General features: G+C 35.0%; 2 protein-coding genes across 4 annotated transcripts in view; one reads left to right on the top strand and one right to left on the bottom strand.

Moving 5' to 3' along the window:
* Positions 1 to 27,356, bottom strand: part of loh (thrombospondin type 1 domain containing lonely heart) — a 701,195-nt gene that overhangs the window by 431,086 nt on the left and 242,753 nt on the right. For both annotated transcript variants that reach the window (XM_074181270.1, XM_074181271.1), the window contains exon 3: positions 20,833 to 20,987. In XM_074181270.1, the coding sequence (XP_074037371.1) occupies positions 20,833 to 20,987 (155 nt within the window). The remainder of the gene's footprint in view (positions 1 to 20,832; positions 20,988 to 27,356) is intronic.
* Positions 1 to 27,356, top strand: part of LOC111508677 (gustatory and odorant receptor 22) — a 134,452-nt gene that overhangs the window by 14,747 nt on the left and 92,349 nt on the right. The gene's annotated exons all lie outside the window — the stretch shown is intronic.

Genomic DNA, 27,356 nt, shown 5'->3' with positions numbered 1-27,356 from the left:
ATTATAATAGAAAAGCCAAGGAATAATATCAGTGCTGCGTGCTTCGTAACCAAAATTATTCATGAGTATTATTCAGAGAGTATAAGGTTTCAGAGTTCTGAAGATTCAAATGTATCATTTGGATTTCATTGCACTCTTCGAAATTGACGATTAAACAAAAACCTCAGGAAGGAATTTGAATGTGATAGCTTTATTTAAGTTGCCTTCTAGAAATACAGGATGCCCAACAATGTTTTTCATAGGAATGCATGCGTTATTCAAAATAATAGAGATATGATCTAAACTAGCTCAGAAGATCTATCACGAAATATAGAGATATCACAGTCAATTTTCTAGGAAAGGCACCACCTACTATTTCCACGCTAGAATCCACAATGTCGGAAATACTTCTCGACAACGTCTAGTCAGGCGAATTTTGAAACAGCTCACTGTCAACAAGGCGTCTGGTCCTGATGAAGTGTCCGTCATCGTACTCAAAAAGTGCACAAATCATCTCGCACCAGTATTTTGCAGACTTTTCATCCTGTCTCACAAGAATCGGGTTTTTTCTTCTTGTTGGAAGACTGCTCGCGTTCAACCTCTTTCCAAAAAGGACAAGAAAAATTTTCCAAATAACTATGCACCAGTCGCTTTGCTATCAGTGATATCAAAAATCATGGAGAAAGCCGTAAACCACCATATCCTTAAAAATTTGGAACGCTTCAACATCTTGAACGATAATAAATATGGCTTTCGCAAACAAAGATCAACAGGCGACCTTCTATCATATGTCACCCACATATGGAATAACGCAATCGAGAGACATGGAGAGTCAAGAGCTGTTGCGCTCGATATTTCTAAGACCTTTGACCGTGTGTGGTATGAGGGTTTGCTGGCCAAACTTCGATACTATGGCTTGTCGGATCATTTTTGTATATGACCCTTCAGCTTCCTGAAAGAAAATTCCCTGCAAGTGGCCGTTGATGGATGTCCCTCGAATACTTTCACCATCGACGTAGGTGTTCCCCAGGGATCTATATTGTCTCCAACCATCTTTTTATTGTATATCAACGACTTAGTGGGAAAAAATCAAGAATCCAATATATTGCTTCGCTGACGACAGCATACTTGTCTCGTCATTCTATTTGGATTCCAGGAAATCGGCTACGAAGGCACATCTTCATCGACAGCAGGAGGTTGCATATCTTAATGAAGATCTTGTAGCGTATATAAAAACCTACTGTACTTTTCATTTAATTTTCATTTCACCGAAGGTAATCCTATTTGATTTTGAAGAAAGTTTCCTGTGGAGTAGGCAATCCAATTTACACCTTTTGCCTCGCTAAGATTTTCACTTCTCAATACACATATGATAATTAGTTTCTGGTACAGATTGATAAGTTTTTCTTTCCAATAGGACCGATTCATTCGGATCCCTTCGAAGTAGATTTTCTATTTTCGTTAAACCGAAAGTCAGGAATGAGGTGTTGCCAAAATTATTTGGGTGAATTCCTCAGAATGGACTCGCGCTGTAGGTGATCCTTGATCATGAAAACGGCAAGGAGATGTGCCATTTTTGGAAAAGGAGTGATGTACAAGAATCCAGAGAAGGGATTTGTATAGTGGTGAGCCGTGTGTTCCAATTTCAAGAATTTGAACGATATTGTTTCGGATATAGTTTCAATTATAGATTTTGAGAGTTCCATAAAAGGTTGCACTTCCTGAGGATTCTACTGGGTCACAACCACTTTTCCAGTACGAGCGACGCCATTTCTTTGAAAACGTTATTCGTGATTTTTTTGGTCAACGGAACCCTTCGTTTAAAAAGGTATGAAAATTCATTTCGATCCTTTCAATTGCATATGAGATTCATCTTTCAGTGAATCGAACTTTTGAATGAATTTCCATCATGGAAATTGTTTTTTCAGGGTTTCAGTATTGATGACTTTTTACGATAATTTTTCTGCAGAAGAGCTTCTACAGAACTTGTCTGGAATCATTAAGGAGGGAAGAACAAGGACTCCTATCTCTGATTGCCTTACGGCCGATTTTCAGTTGATTTACCGAATGTTGGGTTTTTCTTTCGTCCAGTTCGATAAATGTCATTGTCCACGTCCACACGATAGCTTAAGACTATTTAAAAAATTAGAAAAGTACGTGCTCCAAGTCTGTCCCGTTCCTAGTCGAAGAAAACTACAGCTACAGCTCGACGAGAAACTAACAGGCAAATATTACTCACACTTGACTCATTTTTCCGAAAATAACTACTTTTTGCATTAAAAATACTATTTTATTAACATCATACAATTATTGAATTTTGAGTTGATCCATTCATAATGTAAACCTGAACTGAGTGTACTCTGGTGAGGCAATATTTGAATACCATTCCTAATAATTATTTTTTTCTATGACATGAATCTTATAAGTAATACTTTTCCTGATATTTTTACCTGGACTATCCTTAGGTGAATGAAAGCGTACTTTTACCTACGATCATTATTGAGTTATTATAACTTGTTTTACACATGATTAAATGGCAAATTTGGAACACATTCAGATTTTGATTTTTACCCTTATTCAATTCACCAGCCAGTATCTGTATCTGTATCTGTAGAGTAGGGAGGGTGAGTGTAAGCCCACGCACTTAGGCCACATGTGACCCATTGTACATCCTCCCGAGGAGTTGTCCTCCTAGGTCGTCGTCCATCCTGTCCTTTCCAGGAAGGTGGACAGGTCACTGGGAGACATCTCCTTTATATCGGCAGGTGTAGGCCAAGACTCGCCGAACACACACTCTCTTATTGACGATAACTCCGGGCACTCGCACAGGATATGCCTGACAGTCTCATCTTCCTGTTCACACATCCTGCATAGAGGTGTGTCCACTAGCCTCATATTATGTAGGTGTTTCCTTAGCTGACAGTGGCCAGTCAGAAATCCTACTGTAAGGCGTAGATTTTTCCTGGTCATCGCCAGATATTTCTTCGGCGCCAGCTTCCCAGGGTCGCCCAAGGTGATCCTAGCAAGATTACATCCTTTGATTTCATCCCATCTCTTTAAAGATTGAGCATGGGTGTAACATTTGACTAGTTCCGCAATTGTCGATGTCATCAGGCCGTGGGTGCCACTTGGTCCTAAAATTCTTAGTCCAGCCGCTTCCTTGGCTAAAGAGTCGGCAATGCGATTACCTTTACTCCTTTCGTGCCCTTTAACCCACCTCAGGATAATGTTATTATCTACCGAGGCTTTGGCTAAATCTTGGTGGCACTCTAGTGCTAGCCCTGAAGTAACACGGTGTCTGTTCAAGGCTAATAGTGCTTGTCTGCTATCAGTGCAGATTGTTATGTTTTTGCCAGAAATTCTTTTCTTGGTTATTTCTTTTGTGGCGATTGAGATACCAGCCAGTTCTGTTTGGACCACGCTGGTATTTCTTCCCATTCCCCATTTAATCCTTAGGCTTAGTGATCTGGAGTACACTCCACATCCTGAACCTTCTTTGGTTTTTGAGCCATCTGTATAAATCCGTATTGCATTTGTAGCATCTGACTCTGTGTTCTGCTTGATTTGTATTTTGTAGGGTTTATTAAACACAAACCTGGGTTCAATTGCATCACTTGTTGCCTGCAGCAGAGGTTGCGCAGTAAGCGCTTCCCGCCATAGGCCCAGCCTCAATCGACCCATTCCTACTTCTAGGTTTACACCAGCCGTGTGCAATCGTATCATGGCCATTGACGCAACCTCCTTAACGTACAGATCCAGAGGGGTCAGACCCGTGATTAATTCCATTGCTGCGGTTGGTGTTGTTCTCATGGCTCCTGTGATGTTTAAACAAGCCAGTCGCTGTATTTGATATAATTTTTGGATGGCCGTTGCTTGTAGAACTTTCGGTCCCCATGCAATGGCTCCATACGTTAACATAGGTCTTATTATTGCAGTGTAGATCCAGGCGACTACACGGGGTGAAAGACCCCATGCGCGTCCCACTGTCCTTCGACATTGCTCATAAGCCACGTATGCTCTTTTTGCTCTACTCTGTAGATGAGAGTTCCATGTAAGCTTCTTGTCGAGGTTAATACCAAGGTATTTCACCTCTTCAGAGAATTTCAGTTGGCTTTTGAAGATTTCGGGAGGTTTTAATCCCGTTAAACTTCTTTTCCTGGTGAAAAGGACCATCTCAGTCTTTTTGGGATTGATCGACAGTGAGTGTTCCTTACACCATGTTTCTATCAATTTGAGCCCATCCTGCGCTCTATCGCACAGTGTGTTTACAAATTTGCCGGTCTGCAAGATAACTATGTCATCTGCGTATGCAATTGTGTAGAATCCATTTTTGTTAAGTTTACCCTAATAAGTAGGGTATCCAGAACTATGTTCCAGAGAAGGGGTGATAAGACCCCTCCCTGTGGACATCCCCTCATGACCAGTCCTTTAACTGTGATGTCTTCTACATTAATACTTATTGCTCTGCTAGAGAGCATCTGGAGTATCCATTCTCCTACTACCAGGGGTACATTCCTGAAGTGTAGTTGCTGGGTAATTGTTGGAAAGGTTGTTTTATCAAACGCTCCCTCAATATCTATGAATATACCTAGGGTGGATTCTTTGTTGTCCAATGATCTCTCGATTCTGCCAACCACATGGTGAAGGGCAGAATCAGTAGACCTTCCCGGGGTATATGCATGCTGATTTGGATGAAGTGGGTTGTTAACAAGTACTTCATCTCTTATGTACCGCTCACATAGCCTCTCCATGGTTTTTAAGAAAAACGATGTGAGACTAATTGGTCGGAATGCTTTTGGTAGGGTGTAGTCCATCCTACCTGGTTTGGGTATAAATACTACTCTTACTTCTCTCCACTTACTGGGAATATACCTCAGAGCTAGAGAGGCTCTGAATATTCCAACCAGGTGTGGCATAAGAGTGTCCAGTCCCCACTGAAGTAGGGCTGGTCTTATACCGTCAGGCCCTGGTGACTTGAAGGGGGAAAAGCCCGATATAGCCCATCTTATTTTGTCCTCATCAATTACTGTACTAGCATATTGCCAGTCATATTGTGAGGGTGTTATTGGTACATCCGTCCAGTTCGCCGTTCCAGGAAAGACAGAACCTGGGAAGTGAGTTTCCATAAGAATCTCAGCACTCTCCTGGAGGTTGGCGGCTTTGTCGCCATTTTTCCTCGTCAGGATGCCGATAGTCTTCTGGTGGTCATTTGAGAGTGCCTTCTGTAGCCTAGAAGCTAGTGGAAAGTCTTCGACTGCCTCACAATAGGCTCTCCAGGCTTCTCTTTGTTTTCGTCTGCAGACTTTTTTGAACTCTCTGAGGTTGGCTTGATATATAACCCAGTCCTCTTCGAGTCTTGTACGTTTTGCCTTGTTAAAGGTCGTTCTCGCTGTCTTCCTGAGGTGTTCCAATTCAGGGCACCACCATGTGTTGGTTGTGCCATGCGTTTGAACCATCCTCATTGGACAGGATTCCTTATAGGCAGTGTCTATTTTGTTGTGGATAGATACTGTGTACCTTTCCAGTTCTTCATTGTTGCCAGGAGTCAGGACCTCTTTTTCCCGCAGAGCTCCTCTTAAGAGTCGATTGTAGAGAGCTACATCCGTCCTCTTCGGGTCACGGGATTTCACAGTAGTCCTGAGATCCTGGATTACCGTATAGGTCAGCCAGCGGTGGTCTGACATAGAGATATGGTCCGAGACTTGCCAGTCTTGGATTTTGTTTGATATTTCGGCTGTCGTGAGCGTGATATCTATTAACGTTTGGCTACGGGCATTAATAAATGTTGGCTCCGTGCCTCTGTTCAAGATTGTTAGATCTTCCTGTATTATATATTCGTATAGTGACTTACCTCACCAGCCAGTATTTTGTGAATGTCAAGTATCTTCAGAATATCTGATTTTTATAGTTCCATTTCATTGCCGTGACTTAAATAACTCAATTTTATTAGATTTGGTTTCACAGTCGACCAGATCATGTATCATTCATTTTATTGATTGTGTGGCGCTCAACTTAGATCTTTATAAAAGAAAATATCCAATTGCTGAAATTTCAGGGTACAGAAAAGTTTTTTTTGAACGAAACCCATAGTGCATACCGACGAAGAGCTGCCGTACGCATTATGCCTACCTTTCATGTATTATATGAAAGATAGGGTCACAATCTAGAAGTGATTTTCAATTGGGATGAAACTAACCAGGTTCAATTCAATGCCACAAAAACCCAGGCATCGGTTTTCTCCAAAAAAATAAATGTCTTCGAACCGAATATAATAATGTCAGGACAGACCTCCATGTAAGTATGCGAATGGAATCAGAAAAGAGACGCCCAAAGAAGTCATTGTATGACGAAACACGTGTTGCGTTTTTGTAACACTGTTTAGTGAAAATCTCACAATAATTTGTTTTTTGAATACATTTATCAGGTATCCGTCAATTTCATTACATATATTTCCACAGTTTTACAGTTTATGATGAGTGCAAAATTGTTAATATGCTGGTCAATGATAATATCAGTGTGATGGAATATTAGAGTTAGAAGGAAAACAAATTCAGCAGATAGTTTGTCCAATAAGTTATTGGTAATAGGGGCATGAAACGATAATATTATTTTGATGTGTATTACAGAGTATTCTGTGCTTTTCATTTAAAAAAATAATACACAAATATAATAATGGGTTCATTCAATGAAAAGCGGAAATCTAAATTTTGATAATAGATGATATTCATTTAGGTAGTCCTACTTTAGTTATTGGAAATGGAATCCTTCACATATTGGAAATTTTAAAATTGCCATAATTTCATATAAATGTAGAAGGGTAACTCAAATTTCTCTCTTTGTTGTCATTTGAAATATTTCGAACATAAAACAGTCTCGGATATAGATCACTTTGATTACAGCAGCATGCCGATCAATTTCAGAGCGACTTTCCAAAGTTCTGAGAAGAATTTCTATACTTACCTGGGGATTTGCACCTTCCACAATATGAAAAATTGGAAACAGTAATGGGTACCTTCATGCAGGTGTAGAAATGGCAGTGTTTTCAGTTAACGCCGGTGAGCTACATCTTTTTATAGTCCTGAAATATAACTAAAATCTTTGCCTTTTCTACGAGTGTATAAAGTATTTCATTACAAAAAGGTAAAACCACCAGAAAGCTTGAAAAAAACTGTACATTTTTTCCCCAAAAAATAATTTAACGAGTAGTTCGAAAACACATTTCATAACTTCTGATTATTACTAATACAATGAACAACGAATAGAAGCGTGTTTCCCCGGAGGTGGATGGATGCGTAGAACTATTCTCATCGCCCACGAAACGGAAGCTCATGAAGCCATAAGCACGTACAAGCAAATAATAATTGAGTATCCGTCGTCAGAAGACGTGGAAGCAAAAGTTATGAAATTTGAGGAGTGCAGAATTGTGTAAAGTAAAACTTCTGCAGTCCCAGGACAAAGTTCCCTTAGTGTATATTACACTATAAACTGAGAAAGATACTGAGAAGTGGTGAAACGGTAGATACCACGTGTTGGAAATTTCTAGTTTTGTAAAAGTAAGAGAACCAACCAATAAAGAAACGGGAAAGAAACTTTTCATGTTACTGGAAGGTTGAAACAGTGTGTTCCAATCAATTTATATACAATTCAAAGGAATATTTTCTGTTAGAATAATGATCTGAAAATCATTATCCTTAATACCTATATATTAACCCTGTAATTTTTACACGCAGCTTGAGAAAAGGCCGGACAGAATGTTTCGAATTGGTACCGTTGAAAATATAATTGAATACCATTCCATATTTGAAGATTAAGATCCACTCCTTGTTGCAGGTTCAATCACGAATAGTTATAATTATTTCTTGGAATTGTCTTCTTGAAAATAAAATTGATTGCAGTGCAGATGTTTTAGATTTTTTCTCGGGAGGAAGATTCAATCATGCCATTACCGGTACATAACAGAACAATGGTTTTAATAGATGATTTGTTTTTTTTCAATTGCGAGTTCAGTCTAATACGCAGTGTGAGTCCTGTGCACGTAATAAAGTACCAAACAAATTCTGATTGTTTTGATGCATTTTGACCTCTTCATCAAAATAGTTAGGTATTTGTTCATTTCAGTATTTATCATCACAATAACTAATTCTGCTTATTTCTATTATCGAGAATAGTATCGCCAGAAACAATTAATGGTTTTGGCGAAGGCGGCGAGAAAAAACTACGTTCAGTTGTTTTCATTTCTCACCAATTACAATGTAATGAAAGCAACGCCTCCTCGAGAAAAAAATTCAGAAGGCAACTAACGTACATACGCGACATTGCCATAAACAGGCTAACGAAAGAGACTGCTTTCCTACCGAAATAATAAAAAGATTTCTTAGTCCGTCACCTATAATAATTTACAATTGTGACACAAACAGAAGCGAATGATTCAATAGCGACAAGACTTATAGAAGAAACAAATGCATCTACTAAACAAGTTCACCCATACTATAATATCTTGTGGGATAGGGATCTTTATGTTCAGTGATATATGCAAAAATATTGAAAAAAAAATCAAATATACTCACTTTTTTTAATATATAATTATAAAGATGATTTGACTTTTTATTTCCATATAAAAGTTGAAATTGGAATTACTGAAGTGGAATGAATCCAACATAAACAATGGATAAACACCAGTACAACTAATTAAGCTACAGTATAACGACAGGCGTTTTGAATAAAATTCATTTTGAAAATTCTCCAATTAGTATCATTGATAGTGCTATTAATTTTAACCAAGTATGAATAACTAGTATAGTAGTGTGAAAGCTGGTGAACAATTCTGGGTAGGTTCTTGAGACACAACAAAAAAGTCTGTCATTGTCTTTGAATGACCCCTAAATGATAAAGTCGAGGTCTGGGCTGAAGGGTAGCGGCCCCCTGCCAACCCTTGAACTTTTTAACAGAAGATCTTTTTTAATAAAAAAAGTTTTTGAGGCATTCTGAAATTAAATATTCAAGTTGAATATTCAACTCATATCAATTACTTGTTGAATATTCAACTTGAAGATATAATATTACCCAGACTCTTGAAAAATGAATTTTTTGATAAATTGGAAATGTACTATAGATACTGAGAGACAAATAATTTCTGAAAGCGAGATCAATTTGATCTCGACGACCAAGAGAGTTGTGCGGGTGAACAGCACCATTCGTAGATTGAGGTGCGAGAGAGACCCTACATCGGCTGTACCTCCCGCTTAGGGTTACTGCGACGCGATTGGTTATCATGAGACCACGTGTCCTACAGCACCCATGTGCATGTGGACTCTCAGTTATAATTTCGAAGCTAAACAATAGTCTCACGTGAGCCACGTGTTTTCAGTTGCTTGTTTTACATGTTTATTATGCAAAAAATTTAATCACTCAAAATATTTTTGGGACTTAGCCCGTTATCAATGTCCAATGTCCGGTTTTGCGAATGAGGACATTGGCACATAGAAATCGCATTAAGTCTCCTCTACAACTTCAGGTTACAATCATTCACAAATTTCAACTAACTATTAGCGTCTATTACTTGTGGTTTGTTCAGTGCCAGTAAGGGTAGTATACTTAAAGGTGGTATTCTGTTTTCCCGTCTTAATGTTTCCATGCAATATTTGGTTTGTTCCTGATATTCAGAAGAGTTAAAAAATATATGATCAATATCAGATAATACGTTACATGTAGCACATTTATTTGAATAAATGATTCCTATTTTGTAAAGTTGAGCTAGATAGCATGCATGTCCGAATTTCGATCTGGTTATTGTTTTCCGTGCGTTTAATTTTTTCTGTCATATTTCCGCTGGGATTTTTGGTACTAAACTGATATTCCAGAAAAAAATAGCTGTCATCAAAACGAAACTACGTTGAAATTTCATTGGTTCGAGGAAGAAGAATGCGTACCGCAAAGTTTTGATTAACAATTTTTTCTTTCAATATTACACTTTCGAATCATCATTTGTTATATACAAAATCTATTTCATTTATTACAAATGATGCTGAAGTTATGGAAATATGAAGATGGAGATGAATAAAATTTCATTTTAGTGAAGATTCAATAACTTTTCTATTCATTCTATGATTATTTTTATTATTATAATTTTTATTATCATCAGTGTGATTACTATGCTTTTTTATTACATTATTTTTTACTGTTATTATTATTATATTTACTCAGCTTGGAAATATTACCTACAATTCACGTGGGTGCTGTAGATCATGTGGTATTATGAAAGTCAATCGCGTCAAAGCAACCCTAAGCAAGAGATACAGCCAATATAGGGTTTCTCTGGCACCTCAAGCTACGTATAGCGCTGTTCACCTGCAATTAAATGGAACTTTCTTGATAGTCTGGAAGGTAGAAAATTTTGTCAAATTGATCTGGCTTTTTTTATTTTTATTTGTCTCTCAGTATATATATATCATTTCCTCAAAACGACAGCGTGCTTCAAAATATTTTTTTATTTATTAAAAAAATCATTTTTATTTAGTCTGGGTAACATCAAGACTCGACTAATCGGTCTGACTTTTTTATTTCTAAATTCCTCAAATATTCAATTCGAAAATAAAAAATTTCGAAATTCCTCAAAAACATTTTTCTAATTAGAAAAATTCTCTTATAAAAAACTCAAGGGTTTGCAGGGGGCCGCCATCTTTCATCAAGACCTCGATTATTCCATTCAGGGGTTCATACAAGGACAGTTACAAAATTTGTTGTAGTGCCTCAAGAACCTACCCAAAATTATGACAATAGTGTGTGTTTTTCGTATAGATTTTTTTAGTCAACTGCTGAAAGTAAAATTCGAATGATTAGTAAAGCAATTCATTTAATGTCATATGTTTTTGAAATATTGAAAATGAAAGTTGTTTCTGATTGTGTAAAATGCTGCGAAAACAACTGAAGGTCTCTGAAAAACTGCAGCAAACACTTATCTTGGAGTATCTATCCCAGTTCCATGCAGAACTATTTTTTATTCAGCTTGTCAACAGTCCGATAACTGTACTTCGTAGAAGGTGAACTAGACATCCGTTGCCAACTTGGTAAAAGATGACATCGTGCAAACGGTATGAACGGAGACACGAGCATTTGACAGGGCCCTGATTTAATGGCTCATTGTTCTGGCGCATTGAAGTGACCAGGGCGTGAGATAACGTCACTTCCTCTATTCTGCACACCCGAATATGCACATACCACTCATTGCAACTATTTACCGATAATTAGGTTGTTTTATTTCAATAACGTATATAGTTACGATGTTACCATGGATCAAAGTCGAATCTTGTAGATGAAGCTGAGGGATTTCCAATATAATAATATTTCATTTTAAGAAATCCCTACGGTGTATTTTGGCTGTTTGAATCTATATATGGGATTCTAGTAAGTAATAAGACAGACATTAAGGCGAATTGTGGCAAAATTTTCTCAATTTCATCGAATTATACTAAAATAAATATCGACTGTACTCTCGTAATTTCCGTAATTATTGAGGAAGAATGACGAAACTCGCAGGATTGGTAGAAATGCTGAAAATACAGTTACCGGCTAAATGGTGTTGATATACACTGCTCGCCAGTCGCGATGAAAGAACCTAATTTTACGTTAAAGTTTACTATATAGAACAAAATAGGCTGAAATTTCCTTTAGATTCGTGATCGAGAGCCCCAAATTACAATAGATACACCTTTTTCCTGTAAAAATTTCAGCCCTGAAAAATCCAAATTTGTCTCTCTTCTCATGGAAGCACCCCCGTAACTTCCGTAATCATCGAGGACTCATGGGAATATTGAAAATTCACTTACCGGCTCAATAGTGTTGACTCGAGTGCTATACACCGACCGCCGATCGCAATTAAACTGCGGACAATAATCTTTGAAATATAATTCTACACCAATCAGAAATCTCAATTTATAATCAAAATTGAATTTAATTCTCACTTGACGTTTCGTACATTAACATCAATTCGTTCATCATAGTAAGATGATTTTAATTCTAAAAAGTCATTTGGGTTAACAATCGATTATTTTCCAAAGTTCATTCAGATTTCGAAATTATTTTGAAACATTCAACAAAGAACAAGATATTGTTTATATTTGTGTGTTAAAGTTGTCATATATTTTTGTATAATCACCAATTTTTGAAACGGAAATAACTGAATTTTATTGGAAATGTGTCTACTTGATTATTTAAAAAAATAATTGATAATAATGTTGTTCCTTGGATGTCACGCAATGAAATTGGAAAATAACTGCTAAAATAATAAAATTTTATAAAAATAAGAAAATATAATTGCACCATTAATAGTCACTTCAATATACTAAAGTCCCAGAGTTGAAAAAAATTCAATGTAAAATATATCCAACTACAAATAATTGAAGACAATTCTCATGTTCACCATGCATAAGTACAACCAATTTCAACAATGACCAATAAAGAATATAGAGGAAACTGAAAATTCTATATTGATTCGGAATCACCAAATCAAATAATTGTTTCGTCTGTCATTTCTCGCTCAAAAAGAATACATTTTTATATTCGTTTCATATTATTTACAACCACTTTTCTTAGTTTTCTTGGTGTAACTTCCTGGAATACCTTCGCGATAAGACTTCGCACCTTCTCCAATCATCAGTATTATTTCAATTTTCTCTTGTATACTTCGTCGGGACATGCTTCAGACTAAATCAATATAAAAACAATAGATATCTATCAGAGAAAAGTGTTTTTGGTATATTCTTCAATCTGCCAATTCCACAATTCTACGTCAACAATTACGGAAGATACGGGGGTGCGTCCAAGAAAAGTGAGACAAATTTGGACTTTTAAGGGCTGATATTTTTTCAGGGTAATGATATTTAGCCGTATAAATGGGTTCTTCCATCGCGACTGGCGGGGAGTGTATATAACTTAGGCCCACACCATCTGGCTAGTAAGTGTATTTTCAGCATTTTCATCAATCCTGTGAGGTTCATCATTCTACCTTAATAATTACGGAAGTTACAGAGGTGCTTCTATGAAAAGTGAGACAAATTTGGATTATTCAAGGCTGATTTTTTTCACGAAAAGGTGTAACTGTAGTAGGGGTTATGATCACGAATCTGAAGAAATTTTCAGCCTATTTTGCTCCCTAGTATGACTTACCATAGAAATGGGTTCTTCCATCGCGGCTGGCAGGCAGTATATATCACTTAGACCAACACCATTCAGCCGGTAAGTATATTTATCATTCAACCTTGATAATTACGGAAGTTAGGGAGTTGTTTCCATGGAAAGTGAGACAAATTTGGATTTTTCAAGGTACATATTTTTTCAGGAAAAAGATGTATCTGTAGTATTCCTTCAGAATCTGAAGGAATCTTTAGTCTATTTTGCCCCCTAGTATGATTTACCGTAAAAATGGGTTCTTCCATCGCGACTGGCGAGCAGTGTATATCACTTAGGCAACACCATATAGCCGGTAAGTGTATTGTCAGCAATTTCATCAATCTTGCGAGTTTCATTTTTCTACCTGTTAAGGAGGTGCTTTCATGAGGAGTCATACAAATTTCAGGGCAGAAAAAAGGTGTGCCTGTAGTAATTGAGGTTTTTCGGTCACGAATCTGAAGAAATTTTTGGCCAACTTTGACCTTGTATGATTTGCCGTAAAAATGGGTTCTTCCATCGCGGTAAGTATATTCACAGCATTTTTATCAATCCTGCGAGCATCATTATTATACCTTGATAATTACGGAAGTTACGGGGGAGCTTTCATGAAAAGTAAGACGTTGGATTTTTATGGGTTCATATTTTTTCAAGAAAAAAGTATACCTGTGGTAATTTGAACACGAATCTGCAGAAATTTTCAGCCTATTTTGCCCCCGAGTATGATTTACCGTATAAATGGATTCTTCCATCGCGACTGGTAGGCAGTGTATATCACTTAGGCCAACACCATTTAACCGGTAAGTTTATTTTCAACATTTTCATCAAAAATGCGAGTTCCATCATTCTACCTTGATAATTACGGATGATACGGGGGTGCTTCCATGAAAAGTGAGACACACTGTATAAAGGACTGTCCGAGAATAGAACAAAAGAACTGCTTCAAGCAGGGATCCTCCCTCCAATGAGAAGTCACCTGAACAAAATAGGTCTGGCTGTATAATGGAGACTTTAACTGTTGACACTGCAACAAAGGTTAAGAAAAAACTCGTCATACGTTATGCGAAGGGGGTAAGTTATCTATGGACAGAATATGACAAATATCCAACAACGGATCTGTACAAATTAGTACAGAAAGCGAGATTGTTGAAATGAGTTTCATCAGAGAGATGGAGGGAAAGATGCAATGAGCTACTGAGGTTGCAGTGTCATCAGGAGACTTGAAAAAAAAATCAGACGGCTCCCAATAGTAAAAAAAATACAAGAACAGAAGAAGGGTATACAGTGTGTAACAACAAAAACTTAACAGAGCCGTTTTTGAATATGAAAAGTAAAATTTTTAAAAAAGCTCGGACACGTCGATTTATAATTAAAGGGGGACACCTTTCAGACTAATCAGATTTTTTGTAGTACGCACCCCCTTGGAGAGGTACGTCCCACGACCCTTATTTAGATAGTGAAAGTAGGTCGAGTGGCACTTTGTTTTAAAGGTCTTTCGAATACCTTTACATCTCTGTTAAAAGAAAATTTTTGTTACGATTAGTTTTCGAGATAATTTGAAGATTTAAAGGTATTTTTATTGAGTACAACTTTTTTTAAATAAATCAAATTGTTTTTAAGGTACAATTTACGTTCAGAACTTTCATAAAAAAAATAAATTTTTGCTTTTTATGACAACCTGCTAATACGTGTCCATTTGATTTCGTAAAAAGGAAGAATTATTTGTTTATTACGAGGAGATTTTTTCGGGGGATGGGGTTGGTTACCACCCTTACATTTTAGGTGAATTGAGTGGCACCTCCTTATGAAGGTTGCCTTTTGACGTGGATATTTTATGCTTCTGATAAAAAAGTGAATCATACTAAAAACTTACCTACACAACGAATACAATCTGCTGATTTCCTTGAATGCTGATGACACAGAAAAGTTCAACAAACTGTTTTAGGGTTAATAAATCCCAATAATTGTTTTTAAAGCACACACAAAAAAGTAACACCTAATAGGGGTAACTCACATAGGAAATTTAGAGTAAATATTCAAAATGTGCGCCATTTTGCTCCATGCAACAATAAAGATTTTGAATATTACTGGAGTTTTTTCTCAACACCAAATCGTTATTTTTAACACCTCGTCTCGTGTTTCGATCACCAAGTGATCATCTTCAAAGTTTTAGTCTTCCTTAAACGACCCGTTTAAACAAAACAATCGAACGATGTACTAATGAAAACTGTAAGAAGAGGAGTGGGTATTGATTTTAAAAAAGGGATTTCATTTAACAAAAAACTGATAAGAAGAACTGCTCAAATTTTTTTTATTTAGGCATGCAAGTTACCGAGAGGTCTGTCTAATGTATTTTAACATGGCAATTTTAACTTCAAATTATCTCGAAAACTAATCGTTACAAAAATTTTTTTACCAAACATTACCAACATTTTTCAATATGTACTGATCCGTCGCTAATAACCCTAGCGGTTGATGCGAATTGATGAATAAAAAAAAAAAAAAAAAAAAATTTCTTTTAACAGAGTTGTAAAGGTATTCGAAAGACCTTTAAAACAAGGTGCCACTCGACCTACTTTCCCTATCTAAATAAGGGTCGTCGGACGCACCCCTCCGAGGGGATGCGTACTAGAAATCGACGTGTTCGAGCTTTTTTTAAAAATCTTACTTTTTATATTCAAAAACGGCTCTGTTAAGTTTTCGTTGTTACACACTGTATAATCAAGTTCCCAAATTTAACACCAGGATATGGAATGAATCGCAATATTGGGGTTCCCGAAGTGGGTGTTCGGGGAAAATTGGCAGGTGCAATGAGAGTGAAATATTTGTAAATAACTGAACCGTAAACTTACTCTAACCGTCAGTACCTTCTGATATTGACTGACAAACTGAACCTCTCCAAAGTAAATAATCGTCATTGGACAATAAAATGAAAAATTAATGGAAACCTTCATTTTTCAGTAATATGATAAAACTGTAAAAAATTGGGGAATTTGCGTATAGGAATTAGGTTGACTATTCCAGGTGACAACGAAATCATTGTACACGGTGATATTCAATTGTTTATGAGGAAAAAAATTTGGAATTCAGGATGAAGATATAGATCATCGAAGCCGTTAGTTTCAATGATAAAACACTCAAATATCTATACAGGGTTGTCCTAAAATCAGCCTTAAACAAGAATTTCAAATAGAATTCTGTATATTTTTTCCAATCATTTGATTGGATGAAAAATTCTCTTCTCAATAACTCAACACAAATGGCCATTTCCATTCAGAATAGCGGCATGGAATGAATTTTCTCCTAATTCAATATGGCGGCACTATGTAGTCATCTATACAAATATTGTTCAACAACGTCATACAAGAAGAAATAAGAGATGAAATCCGCTCAGTTGTTGAACAAGAATTCGAAATTTCTCACTAATCCACGTACTCTTTCAAATTTTTATAATATGCTTTACTTTACTTCATCTATCTCGAAAATAAGATATGATATTTTTCTATTTCATTAGTTCGGAGTTCCATTGTCTAATATGATATAAATTGATTGAAATTCCTGAATGAATCTATAAAAATTAAAAAGACTAGTTAAAAAATAACAATTATAATAAGCGAAAAAACTGAAATTGAAATGAAAGAAAATACAAGCCACATTCAAAAATTGAACAATTAACAAGAAATGAAAATTAAAAATTATTAACAAAAAATTAAAATTAAAAATTAAAAAATTTCCAGTCGAGTTACTTCACGACGTTTGGATTGTTAGTAACTACAATCGTTTTCGGGTGATGATTGGACTTATTTCTCCAAGATCTGATTATTTATAGGTCATTTGAGTGCTTTCACCTATCCCCTCTTGCTCAGAAATGCTCAGGAATAGCAGAGCATGTTTGCAGGTGGTCTCAAGCTGAAATCATCCACAAGGAGAAACACTGGTATAGGAGAAAAGTCAAAGAAGCTGCATATATGCTGTCCAACGCATTTAGCCAAACTAGCGTAGAGATACGTAACATATGGAAACCTATAATCAAACGGAACACGACCAAGTCCCACCAAACGGTCAACTCCCGCTAAAACCGATGAAGCGGTGAGAGGGGATAGGTGAAAGCACTCAAATGACCTATAAATGGTCAGATCTCGGAGGAATGAGTCCAGTTATCACCCGAAGACGATTGTGGATAATAAAAATCGAAACCTCGTGAAGTAACGTGGCTTGGAATCTTTTAATTTCTAATTTTCATTTCTTGTAAATAATTTTTTAGTTTCATTTCTTGTTAATTGTTCGAATTTCAAATGTCGCTTGTATTTCATTTCATTGCAATTTCAGTTTTTTTGATTGATATAATTGTTATTTTTTCAGCTGTTTTGAATTTTCCATAGATGATTTCAGGGATTTCAAATAAATTTTTATCATATTAGACAATGGGAGTCCGAACTACCACGAAACATTGTCAATCACCTTCAAACAAACAATATTTTTCAACTTTAACATCGAAGTGTACCTACCTCTTTTACTATTCATTTTTCTATGCTAGAAACTGTCAAAGAGAGTTATTAGGCAAATTTTTTTGTTGTAAAAAAGGTATATTTCGATGTCAAAATTCAAACAATATCGCTTCCTATTGAGATTTTCGAGATGAATAAACAAAATTATGGCATTCAAAAAATCGAAAAAGTACTTGGATGGGTGAAAAATTTCGATTTCTAATCAAAAACTGAGTAAATTTTGGTGTTTGTTAGTCCCTACATACTGCCGCCATATTGACTTGGGAAAAAATGGCTCCTCCGCCGCCCTTTTGAATGGAAATGGCCACATGTGTTACATCATTTGAAAGATAATTTTATATTGGATCAAATGATCAGAAAAAATATACAGCCTGAACACATTCTCAAGTTTTCTCACTGGAATTATCGAGTTCAATGAACTATACTATTAATCCAAATTTCAATTTTTTTTCCATGAACAACTATATGGCACCGTGTACAATGACTTCTTTATCACCTGGTTTACTGAGTGCCAGGACACACAGGCACTAAAAAAGCCAATGACATTTACAGAAGAATCATAACCGTATATTATGAAGAACATCCTCTCCGCCGATAAACCAAGTATTCACAATTGTATAATTTCCTTCAGGTCCTATACATATTTTCGACTGCAATTGAAAGAAATAAAAATGTATAAATTTTTTTCTATTGCAGTGTTGAATCATTTCCATTGAAATATATAATCCGACTTGTATGGTTCGTAAATTACATGCAAATCTCGCCGACACACACTAAAATGCACACCACGGTTACTGACCGTTAAAATAAATTGACCATAAAAATGTTGTATCAATAAAAATGCAAATATTGGTTTTAGACGGCTGCTTGGTTCGAAGTTGCAAAAAGTAATGGTCCCCAGAAGGAAAAGTGAGATTAAGAGTTCATGTCTGGTACAACAACAAAATAATTGAATATTGAACTGCTACTGTGGAGTGCTGTTTTAAAGTGTAATGAGGCCATTAAGCTGGAAATGTTTACAAAAGTAGAATTTTCATGTGTTTTTATACTATATAATCTTCCATAATTCAATAAGTAAAATGACAATCTCTACACCAGTGGGGAACGGAAAATTGAATAACCTGCAATGAAACTCATTCATCCTACTATACGCTTCAATTCTAAGAAGTAATCAAAACGTAGAAACAGAAATATTATCTGGGTCACTTGACTCAGTATTAGCTGTATTCAAAGATTCTGTACCTCCATAATTGATAGCTGTATCTGACAGGTCTTTGAGTCTATAAATTTCTGCTCATCAACTTATTTACTTCAACTTTTGTCAACTGGTTATTGGAAAACTCTTCGATAGTTAGATTTACATGTGACGAGCTGAGGCACTTTTTGTCTATTATATAATTGAAATAAATTTCAATATCCCCGTTAGACAGAAGATGATAGATCAAAAGCCCGAAGCACGTGTGTATGTTTTGCCAATTTCTTGAGTGCTATGTCCAATTATTGACGTCTTTATTAATATCAAGACACTCAATAAACTTCATATTTGCATAAATTCCTGGACGGGATGTCACACAGGTAACAATAACTTTGCTGTTCGGGGCCAATATTTGTTGGATAGGTATAGAGGCGTAGATGTATCGTGGCAGGTGTCCGGTGTGCCGGACCCGGTACCTGCGTTATTTTTAGGTATCTTGCGTGACAACAATGACCTCCATGCTTGTGGTAGCCTCTGCGAATCATCTCGTTTGTTAAGGCAGTTGGGACGTTTTTTATGCAAACCTCAATATAGAGGTTTGTAGGGACTGGAGAGAGAGAGAGAACCCATTGGGGCGCATTTCACTTGTTTGTTGAATTTGTCCTGGAAACGGAAATATGTACTAGACATGCAGTGGCTGATAAGGTTGATCATATCTTGTGGATACGATCAACCTCATCAGCCACTGCATGTCCAGCATTTAAATTCCCAGAACTCACATCGACCAGTCCAACAGAAGCATTTTCAACAAAGCCTATGAACATGAACTAGCTGTCAGCAAATCAGACCCAGCATCTTCTCTCTTCAAACACCACCAGGAAACAGGTCACACAATAAGCTTCGAAAACACCAAGACCATTGCTACGGAGAAAAATCTTCAGGCCAGGATAGTTCTTGAAGCAATCGAAATTGAAAACGTCCCAACTGCCTTAACAAACGAAATGATTCATAGAGACTACCACAAGCATGGAGGTCATTGTTGTCACGCAAGATACCTGAAAATAACAGTCCAACTGCTGGGACAATAAACTTTGGATCTATCTTATTTGAAAGTCGAAGATTAACGAAGATTCTGCCTAATTAACTTATTTACTAGATTTGAAGAATGTCCGTTGCTTTCAGCCTGATAACATTTTTCTTGACATTGCACATTTCTCTACTCAAGGGGAACGTATGAACAAGAAAGTTTAGACATGTCATCTTGCGGTGTAGAGAAGAGTGTGAGCTATTAGGAATATTTCTAACAGTACTGGTATTCCTTCTTTAGACATAGAATTATAAATCCTGGTCACTTCAAATCACTTAGATATCCATGAATGGCAATTCATTTTTATTTTCAATTTCTCCATCATCATCCAGAATTGTAGAAAACTTCCACGGGAAGTATTAAAACAATTATGTTTGAAATGAATTATTTACATTGATGTGTAGTAAATGCACAAAAGTTTCTTTCAGATACACACAAAAAGAAAATGCACGCTAGAACCATTAGAACTTGAATTACTCGAAAAATCAATTTCTTTATTTAGTTTGTACTTCAGATACTCGTAATGAATTTGAAATAGAAATTATTCACAGGAATGCCACACAATGTAATACATGAAAGAGCATTGATATTAAATTTCATGTGCATAGAAATGTATTCTCTTGAGGTATATTTTCTGAATTTCGAGTCAAAAGCCCTTGTCTTCATCTCCTGCTCTGAATTTATTTAAATTTTTGAAGACAGAACGCATTTCTCGCTAAAGAATACGACTTCTTCTTTCGGTTTATATCTGAAAGAAACTTCTGTGCATTATATACACATTTTTTCAAAGAGTTTATTTTGAACTCCCATCAATTTATTTTTAGAAAATTTTCTATATTTTTAAGAAGAAGTACTTAAAGAGCCAAAAAGCCAAAAAATATATTTTCAAAGTAACTAACCTTGAGTCTGCCGGTCGATTCACGCAATTTCTTGTCTGTTGTGTAATTCCTCCACCACAAGATCTTGAACATGGTGTCCACGAACTCCAAGCCGACCATTCCCCCAAATTCTTTGGTATTTTTTTCTGTAATTGATCTCTGAACATCCTGTGTATCTGAAAATTTATTGAAAAGTACAGCGATCATATACAAACCAATATAAGCTATTTGTACATCAAGTTTCATTGGCGAAATTGAAGTTCTTGTTAGACTAAAAAAATTATAAAATAATGAAACAAAATAATGAAAAATTTAATTCATTATTCATTTTTCATTCAATCAGTAATGCTGAAAAAAGTCTACAAGATGAAGTGACTTTTTTATATATCTGTATAACGGTACAAATCATTTTCAAGAGACCTTAGGCGACGACATGAAATTTCTTTCAAAGTTAAGTCTCACTGCTATCATTCTGTTTATGATTTCAGGGGAAGAGATGAAAAATGCCAGATGGTGCTCCTAGAGTCGAATAAGAAAAAAATTAAGAGAAAAACATAGTTCTTTTATATAAAATATCCCTATTCTTAAACGTATTACATTCATCTCCAATCTGTTATTGAAATTCAAATTCAAATTAATTAACAAATGTACAATATCAAATGAATGTTTATAAATATAAAAACATTGTAATTACATGTATAATATTTTGACACAGTCTGCTAAGTGTAAACACTAGTGTTTGACTGGGTTAGTTGAAAAATAAAGATAATGTTAACTGTTAATAGATATTGTTCATGAAACAATATATAGAAAAGAAAAAATGTATCAATAATAGTATTTTATAATGAATGAGGGTGAAATAAATTATTTGTTGAACAGAACCATTTTAAATTTTTCACTATTATCTAATATCCAATTGTGTAATGTTTTTTCAAATGCTTTTGTTCTCAACCTTTTAATTTCTCGTGAAATTATATTATAAATTTTGCAACCAATACATATGCAGTGTTGTTGCATTGAATGTAGACTACACTTAGTAATTTGAAAGCAGTTATTGGTCTTTGATCTTGTATTATACTGATGTTCTATTATGACAGTATTTGCAAAATGTTTTTTTATAGAGATGGTACTGATTTTGTAAAATATTTGTCTGATATTCAAAATGAAATATTTTCTGAATTAAACTTTCGATGGAAATCTGAAAGGTTTTTTAAAATTATTTTTATGGCATATTTATGAATAGACTTGACATATTTTAACGAATTTTCATATGCACCACCCCAGGCTATGATTCCGTAGGTCATGATATTGTTAAATAATGCATGATAAAACATCAATAGTGTTTTTACTTCAAATATATTTCTCAGAAGTTAATTCAAGTGAAGGTTTTTTTTCAGTTCAGGCAACAATGTATATACATTCCTGAATATTTTATTTATGGGGTTCTGTTTAATTCAAGAGTGCAATTGTATTTTTCAAAATGTTTCTGTTAACATTTCGAACTATGAATTTTTATTTCATCAAATTTTGGTTGATATTTTCCACTACATGAAAATGTAATGAATTTAGTTTTCGTGATATTGAGTGTGAGCAATTCATAACTCAAGTTATGTTTCAAAATTGACATGCCAACTTCAGCCTTCGATATGGTCTCATCCCAGTTGCTCCATTCACTATATATACAGTGTCATCTGCATACGATTATAGATCACCATCAAGATTTGTTTTTAGTAAATAATTATTGTAAATCAAAAAAAGGACAGGTCCTAAAACCGTATTGATCTAATATGGTTTCATTTTTATCCATGTTGTCGTTCTAATTGAAGAATTATCATTAAATTTCAAACAGTTTCTCAATTTGAGTATCAAATTGAATCAGTTTTTAATGACATATTAAATAATTATTGTATTTTGTTCAGTGATTTTAATAATACGATCATTTATTTCATGAGATGAGCACACAAATAACAGCATTTATGGCTATGATGTTACGCTGTTTTGTGTATATCATAGTAAAAATCTCCAACTGATTCTATGTCTAGAACTACTCCTTACAGTTTCTACCCTTCACTGTGTTGCTACAAACTTAACCATGTCAGATTAAATGAAATAGATTGTTCGTTTATTTTCAAGGTGACTTTTGTTGATGCTCACACAATTACAAATGTCATAACTTCAATTGTCTTTGCTGTGAGCACCAACTGTCATAACCTAACAAACTGAACGTCGACGTCGTCAATTTGTTTAATCCCCAAATTTATTTTCAAATTTTTCAAATGTTTGATAGTCAATCGGTTATTCCGCGAGACAAATCCAACAAATCGAAACTGATAAAATTTCTCTTGAGTTATAGATGAATGAATTATAGACGCTGAACACAAACATGACAAACCTGAGTGAGTAAACTATTCGTTTACTATGAAAATCGAAAGAACAGTATTCAAATATTTTCATAAAATTCAAAATTCACCAGTGATAGAAACTGATGAAATAATGTTTTGACTTAATCATTAATAAAAAAAAATTACAAAAAGATACACCCAACTGGCATTGTCAGGATGTTATTCAAACTATAATTGAACCCTTCCCCAACATACTTTCCAGGAAAATAGAAAAAACAACCAAAATACTTGTTGATCGTCATAAGTTGAAATATATTCAGAACATATTGTCCAGTTATGTACCTCGATATTTCGTACTATTTATGTTCTCTCTTCACATGACATTTGTAACATCGGACCCAAACCATCAAAAAGAAATATAGTGATGGTTGTATCGGGCAAAAATTATTCTCTTCTCATTACTACAACGCATTCCTACATCAAATTAATCATGTCTTATATTTGTGCAGTTTTTTATACAGTGATACAGGTTTTCAGTTTGTTGTTAGTAAAAATTGTCATGGAGCTTATGATGCATTGTCAAGGTATAGAGGAAAAACTGTTTCATCTAATCAATTTATAGATTATACTTCCATCGAAGAATGAAATATCTGAACTTTCTCATATCATAAATATTTGTTTTCTATATGGAAATATTCCGAAACAGTAAAAAAATGCAACGTTTCATCTCTCTATGAAGCAAGATAGCCAAGTAATTCAAATAAGCACATGCCAATCGCAGAGATCAACAATAATCTGCGGAGTTGAAACGAACGAGGTCAAATATTTCTGGGACCGTAATGACATAATCTGACACTCTGGGGTAAATGTTGATCATAGCAGATAGTTGAATATGACGTCAGTTTCTATGTAATAAGATATTTCAGTTCCCCGTTCAAATCAATCAACTTGTAATCTTCTTGAAATGACCAAACTGCCACCTAAATACTTATCACTAGCCTACCAACACAACATTTTCAGCACACGCTTTTGAGTTTGTCATCCCATTCACTTCCGAGAAAAATAATTGGTTGAACATTAAAATTTTCTTCCAACGAGGCATAACTAATTTGTGATAATACGATGAATTCGTTCCACTATTTTCATTTGAATGATTCTGACTTCATTGCAGTCTCAGTAGTCGTTAATCATCGAAATGACTTGCCAAAACTCAGTCAGCTAGTTAATGCTTGTGAACTTGGATGATTTTAAAATTTTAATTGTTATTGACGTACATAACCGAAATTAGTGAGCCTAATTATGTGATCAATTCAGATGGTGTGCATTCTATCGCTAGTAATAAGCTATTTAATGAAATACAAAAGAATCTCATGAAAAATGATTCGAAACATTCTACACAGACAGTTATTCTAATTAGTGCCATACGCATGGAAAGTAAAGAAAACTTATTAAGGAGCTTATTCACGTATAATAACTCATTTTACAATCTATGAACAGAACTTACTTCAGACAAACATCGATCTAAATCTTAACGATGAAACTGATGTCTGTAAAAGTATTCAAAGATGTTCGATATTTCTTTAACGGACCCTATTATTTGAAAAAATAGTAAATACAGACCTAACATAGAAAAAGTTTCCTAGAGCTTTTCACTTTTCCATTAGTATAAAAAATCTGAAATTTGTGTACACATGAAAATATGAATCGTATTCATGAATTCATTCAGTACTAACACTATATTCAGTAAATTTATTCAGCAAGATTGAATGCCATCTCTTCAAATGACACTTTATTTTGAAATTCTCACCGGACAGTTTACAAAACTGGGAACAAACGCAGCACGTGTTTCGCTATACAATTGTTTGCGGTTTTGTGAAGTGTCTAATGACAATCTTTCAATGAAGTGTTACTAGAATACGTTGTGTATATTCATCAAGTATCGGCCAATTACACCATAGAACGTGTTATGAATCACATAGCAAAAGGTAAGACCTCGTTAATCCTTAGCTGAGACAGATGGTTGTCACTCAAAAGGGGCAACAGCTGGTTAACGGAAAACAGCCTCCAAAAAATTATGACACAAGTGGGAAGCGATAAACCTAGCCGAACACAGGCAACTTTATTGGAGCCATATTTCATCACAAAAATACATTTCTGATAAAAACCTAGACGAAGACGCTCATTCACTTGCGGCAACTGATGGATTCAAATACTTTCAATTTCACTGGAAATATTTTTAACCGTTAGATTTTTTAATTATCGAGACCGAGAAACTGTCGGTGTGAAGTCTTAGAAATCCAAACAGTGTTTTAGAATCGATAAATTGGGGAATTGCAATATTTCCCATTGTAACAAAGACATATCTATACTACATTTTCGAATAGTTTACATATTCCAGAATCACTTTATTGTCAGATTTTCACTAAATAGTTTTATAAAAACGCAACAAGTGTTTCGGTGAACAATAGCTCCTTCAGGCGTGTCTTCACACTTTTAGTGTCATCAAGTATCGGCCGATTCCATGAAATAGTTGACATGACACAGATCGTGTATTTATCAGTTGAAAGAACCAGCTGTGAATAAAATTGAGAATGCCTTCAGAACACTATTATTTACCGAACAAGTTCAGTAGAACCACCATTCGAGAATGAGTTATAAATCAGCTCGTACATTTTAATTGAATATTCATCGTGTGTTATCAATTGGCGATTGATTTATGGAAGGTTATATTTATTCGAAAATTATAGTGTTAAATCTATAACTTGCAGTGGGAACGCTCGGTGCGAAGAACACCTTCAAACACCTTATTTTCATACTCAACACTTTCAGGAAGGGATAAAGTGTTTATTCAGTTGAGGCGAAGTAGCGTAATTTAGGGGGTTAGTAGGTAATGTTGCAGGAATAAATTACGATATGTTGTAACTATTTTAGAAAATTTCTATAAGAAACCTTACTTTTTCTAAGAACTTTGAAATTGTTTCATTACGTGATGTGGAGAAATGAAAACGAAACTGTATTAGCATGTTCTATCTTATGGACGAAGCTCTGGACTATGAGGTTCAATTTTCAGGTGAAATCATCAATTTCTTAATTATAACCATTGTGAATTGAATACAATTTTTGTTGCTTTATACTACCTAACTAAAAAAGTGACAACATATGATCCTTCATTGAATTTTTCGATCATTATTCAGCATCTCCAATAATATAAAATGCAAATCAAATTAGGAGTCAAACTTTCTTATATCGCTTAGGATTTTCTGTGCTTCAAATGTATTCCTATTCAAAACTCCACATCAGGTTAAAAAAATTACATGAGTCCATATGTTTTGGAAACTCATCATTGGCATCGACTTGAGTTAGAGTCAAAAGCACAATAAAAATCTTAGACATTCAGGGTACAATTTTTGACCAAATAAATTCAATAAAATCACAACTTGTTCTGTTCGATATTTTTCCAAACGATACTTCTAAGAACCTGAATATACTTTGATGTAATGGATGCCCTTCTAGATATTAGGGTTCTGAGTAATTGGTTATGGCACTTGATCAATAGCACCATTCATTTGCAAAACAATGTTTGTGAGTGCATTTTGAGGGGCTTTTTTTCTATGAGACCTAAATGACGATCTGATTAATATGATTAGCTAAATGCGTCAAGTTTGTTTTCCAATTTGCAGTGTTTTAATTCTGAAGCTATTTTGGTGATTGGAGTGACTATGCTGTTACATATCGTTTTGAGAGTTTCTTTTATAATATTGTCTACACAAGAAATTTCATTAGTTCGGACTTCCATTGTCTAATATGATATACATTTATGGGAAATAACTGAAAGAATCTATAAAAAATTAAAAAGATTAGCTGAAAAATAAGCTAAAATAAAAAAATAAAAAATTGAACTATCAACACGAGATGAAAATTAAAAATTATTAACATGAAATGAAAATTGAAAGATTCCAAGCCAAGTTACTTCACAACGTTTCGATTGTTAGTATCCACAATCGTCTTCGGGTGATAACTGGACTTATTCCTCCTATAGTAAAACCAATAATGATTGAGAGTAAAGCGCGTTGTCATATCTAAATTTTACGTTACCAGTTTATAGCAGAATCAAAATATAGAATGCAGTAGAGTTGTAGGTTGTGGCAAATTATAGATAATACACAATACTAGTACGATTAAAAGGTATTATTTATGACAAAA

The sequence above is a fragment of the Leptinotarsa decemlineata genome, unplaced genomic scaffold (assembly GCF_025532065.1).
Source record: "Leptinotarsa decemlineata unplaced genomic scaffold, Ldec_3_MD MMD2_tig00026307_RagTag_RagTag, whole genome shotgun sequence".
NCBI classification, from domain to species: Eukaryota; Metazoa; Arthropoda; class Insecta; order Coleoptera; family Chrysomelidae; genus Leptinotarsa; species Leptinotarsa decemlineata.
This window is presented reverse-complemented; position numbering and strand designations above follow the sequence as displayed.